We start from the raw sequence: 12,030 nt of genomic DNA, 5'->3' as shown, positions 1-12,030 counted from the left end.
TTCTGAATCTAAAATCCCTTTACTATTGGTAACATAGCAAGTTCAGCATCAGAAGTCCAGTTTTTTGATACTCACATTCAGATCCAATAATTCTCCAGCTGCCATAGGTCCCCTCTTGCTTGAAACATACCCTCTGCAGAGAAGAGTGAATTGATGCCAAATCTGAGGTGTAGAACTCTGCTCCAAGCCAATAAGACCTTCTGTTCATACTCATGCTCCACACAGAGCATGTTTCTGCCTTCTTTTGAGAAAGAAGACACTGTAGAATGCATTCTGGGAATTCTACTACAAAATCCACGGCATTCTAAGATTCCTCACCAACTCTCAAGTAACCATGTAGATACGTTAAAAAAAGAAAGAAAGAAAGAGAGCGAGAGAGAGAGCAAGAGAGGGAGAGAGGGAGAGAGAGAGAGAGAGAGAGAGAGAGAGAGAGAGAGAGAGAGAGAGAGAGAGAGAGAGAGAGAGAGAGAGAGGGAAAGAAAAAAGCTTCATTTAACATTTAACACACCTCAACTCTCATTTGTCTTTCAATGGGTATTTTCACATGGCTACAACCCAGCAGGGAATGACATTAATTAAATGACCTTGAGGTCATTCTGTGCATTCTGATCCATTAAGCAAAACAATTGGTTGTACAATTTGGGAATCAGCTGCAGTTGATATTGTACTGATGCCTTGAAATTAAGGTTTGCTATGGTGTATGAATGCATATGTCTTTGCTAACCACGGTGCTTAAAGAAAATACTTTCTCACAGTTAAATAACAGTAAAAAAAATTAGCAAAATGAGGAAATACCACAGAATTCAAGCTTCTTTGAGTGGTTTTGCTTTCCTTTAAAAAAATCAATTTAGGGCCGGGAGTTTGGCCTAGTGGAAGAGTGTTTGCCTAGCATGCATGAAGACCGAGGTTCAATTCCTCGGTACCACATACATAGAAAAAGCTGGAAGTAGTATTCAGGTTCAAGTGGTAGAGATCTATTCTTGAGAAAGTCCAAGGACAGTGCTCAGGCCCTGAGCTCAAGCCCAGGACTGGCAAAAAAAAATCAATTTAGATATTGTCAAAAGGCATTGCAATAGGTATGTCAGCAAGTCAGCCACACAGATGCCTCTGAAAACATTTCCTAAGATCCTCTCCTTCCACAGCTTCCCAGTATGAATAGGAACTGGAAACATTTTAACAAAAAGGACCGTTTGTCAGTGAATCCGCTGTTAGCAGTGATAACTCAACCAGTAGGTGGGATGTGTCTTCCCATCTCCATACAACTTCAAACTCTTGGAAATCATGTGAACCTTGTCAAGTAGTATGCTTTGGTCCTGGAAAAGCAGAAATTCATGTTATTGGGCAGACTGCACAAATGGCTCAGACATCCCAAGTCGCAGGCAACTTTGTCATCAGGAAGGTTGCTTCCTGAAGGGTAAAGAGAAAAATACTGATTTCAGCTCTCTTCTGCTACAGTAATTGTGCTGCAGAGCTCAACACCATTGTCTTTTGATTCAGATCTTGCTGTGTTTTAAAATATCTCTTTGTGTATTTGAAATTTCGAAAAGTCTGCTGGTCTATCAAAAAAAGTAAGATCTGTTATAAGATGGAACAAATCTCTCTGCAGGCCTCTGTGGGCTTTTGACGTTCTCTTTGTCTCCAAGTATGCACGGAGTGGCCCCTTCAAAAATTAACAAGGCCACTGCTAATTGTCCTAGTTAGGGAAGAACAATAAAAATAGAAAACATAGTAGGTAGTCCAATCAAATTCTCAAGAATAAATAATCCACCCTTTTCAAACACCAGTATTTCCCATAGCCCCAGGTGCTGTCCAGGAGGTAGGACATGGTGACCTTGTACCCCTCACCCACTTGTTTACTTACACTGTGCACTTAGTAACAACCACATACTCCCCAATGCACCTGAGAGGAAAGGCACAAAGAGGCTGGGGTTTCTCTTTCACATGTGCTACATTGCATGGCATTCTTCCAGAGTAAGACTAAAGCCTATCCTTCTCTTACTGGGACACTACAGTTATTTCTTTATCACAGGGACATGTGGAGGGACCTGTGAAAATCTGAATATTTTTGTCCTAAGCAACATTTATAATGGTTCCAAAGGACAGTTCTCCATTCTTTTATACCAGTGTTAAAATCACCAGCTTATGTATTATACAAAACACATTTGGGGAAGTATTATTTGATAAACTGAAAAAGGAAGGTGCCTGAAAACCAGCAAGTGAAAGAATAATTTTCGTGAGTTTAACTGTAGGAAAACTTTAGGAAAAAGATGACCAGACCTGCCCAAGTGGGCTAGTTCCTAGGAGTCATTCTCCGGAGTTGATTTTTTCAGTTTCCATTAACAACAATTTTTTCCACTTGTAATTTAGTTCATTTTAATTGTTATAATTTATAAATCTAGGCTTACTGAGGGGGTAAAAATCTTCATTTACATTATATTTTCTCCTTTGAATTATAAAGCTCACATATATTCATTTCAAATTTTTGGAAATTTCCATGCAATTCTAAAATAAATCCCTATTTCAAACATACATGTTCTGGTAACAAGAGAAGAAGAACTTGAATTCTCACTTCCAAATCTTGCAGGAACATGGCATAGTTTCAGAAGCAGTGACTTTCGTGTTGGCAGCAGGGGTCACCACACTGCCCATGGCTGAGTCCTGGGGCTGTGGGCCTCCTGCCTTGGATGTCTCAACTGGAGCTCTTTTCAGCAGACAGCTGTATTCAGAGGAGGTGAAGAGGGCTGTAGTACTGAGCAGATAGCCACCCAGTGAGGCAGAAAAGTGCCCAAGAGATGCACACATGTCTCACAATCCCAAGAAGTACAACCGTTTCTAAGACTGCCTTCTAGCAGTCTGGTGATAGCTAACACCGGATAAGACCCAGGATGGGCATTGAGGGACTGACTGTCTCTTGTGCTGAGCAATAACGTGCAGTGCTTAGAGGGCAGATGTCATGTCCCTCGCTTGGAGCAAACAGGATAAAGCAGAGGGAAAACCAGGGTGCGACAGCCAGTTAAGTAGACCTCTGTCCTCATCTATTCTCCTGGGCAGTTCCCCATTCCTGTCCTCACGTTCCCTCTTGCTTCAGTTCACTTCTGTCTGTCACACGCGAAAGCTGTCACAGGTGAACCACACTTCTTAGATTTTTTTCCTGTATCAAACATGGCAGGGCTTTGGGAAAGTCACTCTGTATATAACATCCTCATTGTCTTTCAGGTTACAACTTAGCCATTCGAATGATACAGATAAGGAAGTGCAGAGATCAGGGTAGCTGCTTGTATTGCTATGCTATCAAGTTTTATTTCAGTTTGATCATATGTCATCTTGTTTACCCTACCAGTATTTACACCTACAGTTCTACCTAATGGCCACCTGAAGGGAGCTTAAGCCTACATGGCCTTGCTCAACAGCCCAGTAATGAATGCTTTCCCTATCCCTAGGTTTTCTTTCTGAGTTCCAGTCTCAGAATAGACATAAATGTATTGACTACACAGAACCTAGGGAGGCCGGACAACATCTGCCTATCACCCTTCATTCTGTGGACAAAGAAGGCCTGGTCTAATGCACAGGAGTCAAGTGTGCTCAGGAGATAGACCCTTTACAGTTTTCTGCTCTCTCTGCCCAGATTGTATTTTCAAGATGGCATCTACACTTCTCTCACCCCATCCATCCTCCTCGATGCCTGAGTGTCCAGAGTGGCTGTGGTACTCAGCCTTCAAGCATGTCCAATCCAAAGACAACTTGTAGTTTGAAATTACATGGAATGCTTTAAATTTCTGACTTCTTGTACGTATTTAGGGGATGTTTGTGAACATAAAATGCAAATCTTTAATCAATTATAAGGAAGAAATTAAGCCACGAGCCTTCTGGGTTTTACCACTCCTTGCTATTTTTGCCTCTTCAGCAAGGCCACTCAGAAGAGATTAGGGTGTTTTCTTACTCTGAGACACAGATTAGCTGAATACAAGAATCTCTGTGTTTGCCCAGCTCCCCCAATCTGGTGCTACATCTTCATTTGCTATCACAGTGGCAGACATAGTATGTTGCTGTTGAAGGACAAGTGGGGGGGGGAATAATGTTGCAATGTTTAAATTCTTAGTTCTCAAAGAAACCCCTGAAAAAAATGAGTTATCTTCACTAATTCCCAAATGTCCCACAGCAGAAGTAGAGGATGGGTTGAGTAAGTACAGGGTTAGTTCTACAGGGAAATCCTCATTCCGTAGAAGGGCCTGAGGTCAGTTCTTTGCCACTAGAAGTCCTAAGGAGGAAAGTTTGTATCATCTTTAGAGACAAATAAACAAAAATAAATCATACTGCATAGCTGTCGAGAATTGTTCATCATTATTTCCCAGCATTATAGCCTTTAAAGTCTAATACAATCTAGTCCCATTCCCTTCTGGGGGGAGGGGGGAGAAACTTAATCTATAAGACACATTAAATAAAAGCCAAATGACAATCTTCCTTTGCTAAATAAGTGCCACACTGTAGGAAGAACTGTCCCAGATTTAAGACCTCAAGTGCCTGGAGCCTTCCTTCTGGAGAGGCTGTAGTAGAGCCTGTCTGGAGTGGCAGGGGCACAGAGGAGCTGGGGAAGATCAGAGTATGTCCAAAGGCGCAGAGACTAGGTTCAGTGCAGGCAGTGACAACAACAGAGAAGTAAAACTGCATGCGAATGGCATTTTATCATTCTGATTTCTCCTGTTTCCACACACGTACGCCAGCTGAGAAAATGTTCGCTTAGTGACTATTCAGGAGTCAGATATAGCACAGTGAAAATAACTTTAGCCTCCTGTGCCCTGGGACGGGTGTTTTTGTTCACCTCATAGTTCCCTCCACATTGTAGGGACTGAATTTTAGGGGTGTGCAAGCGCACACACCCCCCACACCCTCCACGTCCAGGACCCACAGCACACCTTGGGTCCGGCAGTCACGACGGCCCCTGCAGCCCCTGGCCTGGGGTCTCCTTGGCCTTCCTGCAGGTGTACAGCCACTTGATGATGCGGGCATTCCTCTCGACCACGGAGGTGGCGCTGGGCACCTGGTCCGCGAGCTCCTCCCCCTGCAGCCCCTCCTCACTCCGCCGGGAGAAGCCGCCGTCCGAGGCGGCCATGCTCACGCTGCGCACCTTGAGGGCGGCGCGGTCGGAGCCCGCCGAGAAGTTCTCCCTCCCCAGCGCCTCCACCACCTCCGGGTCCAGGCCGCAGTACTTGAAGAAGGTGTCCGCCTCTGTGCTGGCGGCCGGGCGGCGTGCGCGCAGGTCTGACGGCGAGCGCTGCAGGTCCCTGCGCTTCGGCACCCTCGGCTCCGGGGCGGCGAGGGCAGCCGCGGGCGCCGTCGAGGTCCCGCTCTGCGCCGGGGAGGAGAGGGACGTGGCCGGGGCCGGGGGAGACCCAGGACCGGAGGGCGCTGCGGCCGCCCCGGCGCGGGGCTCGGGGCGCGGGGCCGCCCTCTCCTCCTCCCGGGGCGTCTCCAGCGGAGCCCGCGCCTTGTCCTTGCCCGGCCCATGGAAAAGCTTCTGCACCAGGCCCGCCCTGGCGCTGTGGGCCCCGGCTCCCCCGCGCACAAACTCACACTTCTGCCGGTAGATCACCAGAGAATCGGGCCTCAGCGGCTTCCGGGCGATCGCCCTGCGGGCCACGGGCGCGGGGGCCGCGGGCGCGGGGGCCGCGGGCGCCGGGGCCTCGAGATCGCGCTGCGCCCTGGCAGCCCCGGGGCGGGGGTCCTCGGAGGAGCCCGCGGGGCGGCGCACGAACTTGGCGCGGTCGGCAGCCAGCCTTTCCACCGCGCTCCTGCGCGCGGGAAGCGCAGGCTGAGCGTAGGGGTTCCCCGGGGCATGTCGGGGGGACGGCCGCGGGCCGCGCTGCTCACCCATGGCAGGAAGAGCACGCATCCTCGAGGGGCTCGGACCTGCCCTGCCGGAGCCTGAGAGCCAGGCGCCGGCCGGTCCCAGGTGGATTCCGAAGTCCGCCTGGGGCGGGGAGTCGCCTGAGTCCGGGACTGGGGAGCCCGAGTCTGCTGGGGTCTGTGAGTCACCCCAGCGCCCTGCATGGCTCCGCCCAGCCCCTGGCGGCCGCCCCAGGCCAGGTGTTCCCACCACCTCCACCTCCTCCGGCTCCGAGGCCTCCCCACCCCTCCACTCCCGATTTCCTGGCAGCTGAGCCAAGGCTGGGAGTGCCAGGCCATTCCCTGCCCCACAGCCAGGAACGGGAGGCACCGAGCCCCTGAGCTGGGTTTCTTCTGCGCCCCCAGGCCCCCAGAGTTCGTGAAGTCCCCGGAGTGGACGGGAGCCCCAGGTGAGGACCTCCAGGGGCCTCTGGATCCCTAAACTGACCTCAACATGTTTGAAGATTCTCAGTTCAGCAGTCTCTACCTGAGTCCATAGGATCTAAAAGGGAAGAAAATGCATCATCAGTTAGGGTTGCTCATTTGAACAGAAAGAACCCATTAACCTGGCAGGTACCTGGCTCCTGTCCAGAGATCACTGGCTGCTACTGCTGGTCGCAGTGCTTTCAGTAAGAGTCCAGGCAAATGCTTACTTACCATAATCCAGGCAATGGGGAAACGGTGGGTTTTCCAAGAGGATGACGAGTTTAGGAATGTCGACAGCTGAAAATATTTCCAAGATTGCATTCCTTCTAAAAATGGACCCAATAAGTAAAAGAAACTGCCAGGGACATACGATTTTCTCCTGTGGGAAGCCAGGTCCAGGAAGTCGCTGCTTTCCAGGTTAGTGTGCAGTTGATTCTCACTGATTATAATGACTCCTCTTACAGGAAGGAGAGAGCTAGAGCAGGTGCATCTAAGAGTTCAGAAGCCCACACTACAAACCAGACTACCAGATTGCCTGGTTGGAAATTCACAGGGAAAAGGAAGTTATGGTAAAGTGGTGTGGAGAGAGACCAAAGAATAGAAGACACTCAGGACACACACAGGGAATGCAACCTAGGCCGAGGGGCAGGTCCCTTCAGCAGAATGCTAGTGGTCATCCTGGATTGGGGGGGGCACGAAGGCTAACCTGCTCTCTGCCCAGCATTCCATTTGGCTAAGTCACAGGAAACCATGTTCACCGCTGTTGGGAGAGGGTGACTCCTCATCTCCTCATGGGCCCCAGTTCTAGAGAACTCTAAGCCCTGTAGTGTGTCTAAGCTTGGGCCAATCATTCACTAGTCATTTTCCTTTGGAAAGATAGCCAACTACTCCATGCCTTTATTTGTCATCTGAAAAAAAAAAACCAACAACCTGTTTTACAACTTAGAACTTTTCTTTGCTTCTTCAACAATGTAGTCTGAGATAGCCAGGTTATCTGGGCTCTGTTTGCTTGAGAAGCTGTAACTGCCTCTGGCTGCTCCCCCCCCCTCCCGCACAGCCCAGTTCACCATATCCACTGCTGGAGTTCTCCAATTAAAGAAATAGATCTAAGGGCTTAGCAACTTCATGGAGAAAAATTTAAATAAATGTGAACTCTTGGACTGGGAATTTGGCCTAGTTATAGAGTGCTTGCCTATCATGCACCAAGGCCCAGGTTCAATTCCTTGGTATCACATATAGGAAAAGCAGAAGTGGTGCTATGGCTATAGTGGTAGAGTTCTAGCCTTGAGAAAGCCCAAGGACAACGTTTAGGCCCTGAGTTCAAGCCCCAGCACTGGCAAAAAAAAATTAAAAAGTAAATAAATAAATGTGAGATCTTATTGTTTTGATGATAATTACTTGTGAATTAGCCAACTGTTTTACCTTTTTTTTTTTTTTTTTTTGCCAGTCCTGGGCTTGAGCTCAGGGCCTGAGCACCGTCCTTGGACTTTCTCAAGGCTAGAGCTCTACCACTTGAGCCTTAGCACCACTTCTGGCTTTTTTCTATGTATGTGGTACCGAGGAATCGAACCCGGGTCTTCGTGCATGCTAGGCAAGCACTCTACCACTAGGGTAAACTCCCGGCCCCCCTGTTTTACCTTTTAAGTATGGTTGCTGAACACATAGAGAAATTAAACATATTAAAATGCTAACACAAATAAAATTGTTTTAAAGACACTTATTAGACAAACTTAATTATATTTATAGTGATAATTTTTCCATTGCTTAAGCAGATAATTTAATTTACTGGAAAATGGAGCTGGACTAGTAAGACACTGGCAGAAAACTAGATAGACTTTTTTTTATTGCTCAACCGGTAATGTCAACTTTAAGCTTTTTTGCTTCAGACTTGCTCAGACCAGGGCTAAATGTTTTGATAAGTCTACTCTGCGATACTTACCCTAATTTATTGTTTATGCATAGCAGCATGAGTCAGTTTTCATTCAGCATGAGAAGGAAGGCTAGATACAGAAAGACACAAGATTGGACTATTAGACAAAGGTTTATAGTCACATTTCTGGATGTTTCATGGAGTAGGAAGTGATTATGATATAAATGAAGCTTTAAAAATTCACATATAGCCAGCCAGGCCTTGGTGGCTCATACCTATAATCCTAGCTACTCAGGAGGCTGAAATCTGAGGATTATGGTTTGAAACCAGCCTGGGCAGGAAAGGCTGTGAGATTCTTATCTTTACCAAACTATCAACATAGCTGGAAATGAAGCTGTGGCTCCAGGGGTAGAGCACTAGCCTTGTGGAAACAAAACAAAACACCTCAGGGATAGTGCCCAGGCCCTGAGTTCAAGCTCAGGACCACCACCACAAAAAAAAAAAAATTACAGCATTCCTCAGCATATCTGGATCCTCAGATGCTACTGGGAGTTTATAACGCGAGGATTGGTTTCATGATAACAGCAGAACACATGCTTTTGTTTTCTCCTTCTCTTATAAGCACAGGACATAGTACATAGAGGAATTGTCTACAGCATAGTATGATGTAATTCTGAACCACTTAGATACAACAAAACATTCAAAACATTTATTAGTCTTCACCTTAATATAAGTTATATTTGGATATATGCTGTAAAACAAATCTATTGAGCTCTTCAAAAACTTTTAATAGTACAAGACTTACTCAGAATAAGAAGTTTAAAATTTCCTGGCATATACCATACATATAAATATTAATTATGCACATATAGAGGGAAATGGAAACACATGGCTTTTTTCATTTATTCATCCAAGACACATTATTGGAGTCATAATTAAGTACTAAATACCCTCACACTTTCAAATATCCCAATTAAGAACAACTTAAGTCTGATGAAGTGACTCCTTTCCTTCAGCACCTGCATTAATAGTGGATTTTGGAAGCATTCCGACAGAAATCAACAACATATGCATTATTTCTACATTAGTCAAAAATACTGGATATACTAGCTGATAAATGGTAAAAAAAAAAAACCATGAGTATAAGAACTAAAAAGGTAAAATTGCAGTCAAAATTGCATTCAATGGACATTATGTAAATATTGAACTACATAAGAGGGTAGGGATGAGAAGGGAAATAGGTGTGAACAATGGAAGGGGAGACATTAGTCAAGAAGCATTGTACCCACAAATTGACTTAGGAAATTAGAAGCTATTTGTATAACTACTTAATGAAATTTTTAAGAGGGCATTATTGTCCTTATTTATATATATAAGATGCCTATTTCAAAATGTCAAGAGAATCTCCCTAAAACATATTTGAACTAACAAGATACATTATACCAAGATTATTGGACATAACAATGTGCAAAAATCAACAGTATTCAGATACCATCCATAATAACAAATACTATAGAAAAAATAATCAAGAAATACTACTAAGGAACTCCATATATAGTATCTGAAAATATATCCACAAATTACCCCAAACTTTCATGTAGCGTCTTACATTTAGAAAGATATAATTTAAAACCTAATTAGAATTATAGCCTCTCTCAGGCCGGGAGTTTGGCCTAGTGGTTAAAGTGCTTGCCTAGCATGCATGAAGACCCGGGTTCGATTCCTTGGTACCACATACATAGAAAAAAAGCCGGAAGTGGTGCTGAGGCTCAAGTGGTAGAGCTCTAACCTTGAGAAAGTCCAAGGACAGTGCTCAGGCCCTGAGCTCAAGCCCATGACTGGCAAAAAAAAAAAAAAAAAAAAAGAATTATAGCCTCTCATGTTTGTGGAAGGTCAGATTTGGTTTTATAAAGAACTCATAAAACTCCATGGCTTAAAGATCTTAACACCTCCTAGCCCTGCCATACTAGGCACCAAGCTCCCAACACATGAGCCCATGCAGACACATGAATGGTATCTGAATCATAGTGTCTTCCAACCCCAATTATTGTAATGTAAATTATTGCTCATGCGACTGGAACATTAGAAGGGCTAATGAGAATGAATTGAATTTATGTGTATGGATTTAGATAAATATAGAAGACAACACTCGATAGAGCATAAATTACAGAATATTATGGACATTTCAATATCTAAATAAATTAAAAAGAATATGAGCCTATATTATTTTCCATATGTAACTATGAGGAGTTATGTAAAAATATCTGATATGCCAAATTTGCAATATGAATTTTTTTCTATGTATGTGGTACCGACAAATTGAACCCGGGTCTTCATGCATGCTAGGCAAACACTCTACCACTAGGCCAAACTCCCGACCCCTAATATATGAATTTCTTCTAGAGAAAAGGGGAATGGGACATTGACTTTGCCAGTAGCTAAAATGTTTGTTTCCAGGGGAAAAAAGTTAAAATAATTAGAAGAAATTGCTCTCAGAAAAAGCCTTTAAGAAATGTCCCTTAGGACTGGGAGGGCAGCTTAGGGGTAGAGTGCTTGCAAGCATGCATAAAGTCCTGGTTTCAATTCCTTAGGACCACAAAAACAGAAAAAGTCAGAAGTGGTGCTGTGGCTCAAGTGGTAGATTTGCTAGCATTGAGCAAAAGAAGCTCAGGGACAGTGTCCAGGCCCTGAGTTCAAGCCCCAGTACTGGCCAAAAAAATGTCCACTAATTACTTAGGAATTTTTTCTCTTTCACTTGTTGTTGCTATCAGAGCTATAAAAAGGCATGCTGTGACATAGTTAATGCTATAAGTGCAGGGCTGAGGTCACTGGTACTTTGCAACCTAAGCAAATTGAGGTAGAGGCTCTGAGACACACAGAGCATCCGGAAGAAAATCTTCATGTGGAAACAGTTGGACTATCTAAGGAAGAACAAGTTGGATAAAGCAACATGTGAAAGTCTTCTTGATAATTAAGGCTTGAAAATACATTGGTTCCACTTAGGAAAGAGCCTTGAATTAGGAACTTGTGTGTGATTAGACGGAGTGAGTAATTTCTTGGTTTACAGTACTAGAAATGGAATCAGTAATGTTATATAGGATAATTTCAAACACAGACAGAAATCTTAAAAATAACAACAACAAGAAGAAGAGAGAGTACTGAGACTAGGCGAACTGTGAATGGGTGCAGCAGGGAGGGGAAGGGAGTAAATGTGAATAATGGCAATGGGATGGGTGGGACAGACAAATCAAAGTACCTTATGTAAATATACAAAAATGTCATGATGAAACTCATTGTTTCCTGCAATTAATGCATGCTAATAAAGAATTCAATGTAAAGAGGTGAGAATTAGGGGAGAAGAAAATTAACTGAGTTTTTGCTGGGCACACAGCTGTAATCCTAGCTTCTTAGAAGGCTGAAATCTGTGGATTGTAGGTTGAAGCCAACCTGGGCAGGAAAGTCTTTGAGACTTTTATCTCCAATTGTCCAAGAAAAAGCCTGAAGTGGAGCTGTGACTTCAGTGGTAGATCACCATCCTTGAATGGAAAAGCTAAGGGAAAATGCCCTGGTCCTTACTTCAAGTCCAAGTACCGGTACAAAAGTAAATAAATAAAAGAGGAAAGAAAAAGCTTAACTGACTTTGGAATATCTTTAGTTTAGGTATTCATAGTATGTTAAATAAACTAGGAACAGCTGTGGGTGCGAAGTGTCATAAAGATTTCTGGGAAGGTAACGTGCGGTGTGAACTCAGGAGCTGTGCTTGTTAGGATACCACTGGAACCATCATCCTCATCTGGTAAGGTAATTTATACTGACAATCAGGTAGTATCTGAAACCCTGCCAATGGAATC

General features: G+C 44.5%; 1 protein-coding gene across 1 annotated transcript; it reads right to left on the bottom strand.

The window, feature by feature from the left end:
• Positions 1–502: 502 nt before the first annotated feature.
• On the bottom strand, positions 503–6,630 carry Fam110c (family with sequence similarity 110 member C). Its single transcript, XM_090337594.1, has 2 exons — positions 6,541–6,630; positions 503–6,385 (listed from the first exon to the last, which is right to left on the bottom strand). The coding sequence occupies exons 1-2, from the start codon at positions 6,628–6,630 to the stop codon at positions 4,928–4,930; spliced, it is 1,548 nt and encodes a 515-aa protein (XP_090193720.1). The 3' UTR covers positions 503–4,927.
• Between the last annotated feature and the right edge of the window lie 5,400 nt (positions 6,631–12,030).

The sequence above is a fragment of the Megascapheus bottae genome, chromosome 7, assembly GCF_031878675.1.
Source record: "Megascapheus bottae isolate mThoBot1 chromosome 7, mThoBot2.hap1, whole genome shotgun sequence".
NCBI classification, from domain to species: domain Eukaryota; kingdom Metazoa; phylum Chordata; class Mammalia; order Rodentia; family Geomyidae; genus Megascapheus; species Megascapheus bottae.
The sequence above is the reverse complement of the archived record's forward strand: the minus strand, read 5'-3'. Positions and strand labels throughout refer to the sequence as shown.

Bases quoted from the DNA above. Each gene is read 5' to 3' on its own strand.
- Fam110c (XM_090337594.1), bottom strand. From the start codon at position 6,630: ATGCAATCTTGGAAATATTTTCAGCTGTCGACATTCCTAAACTCGTCA. The intron at 6,386-6,540 runs GTAAGTAAGCAT...CTTCCCTTTTAG, and splicing joins TCCCCATTGCCTGGATTATG to ATCCTATGGACTCAGGTAGA.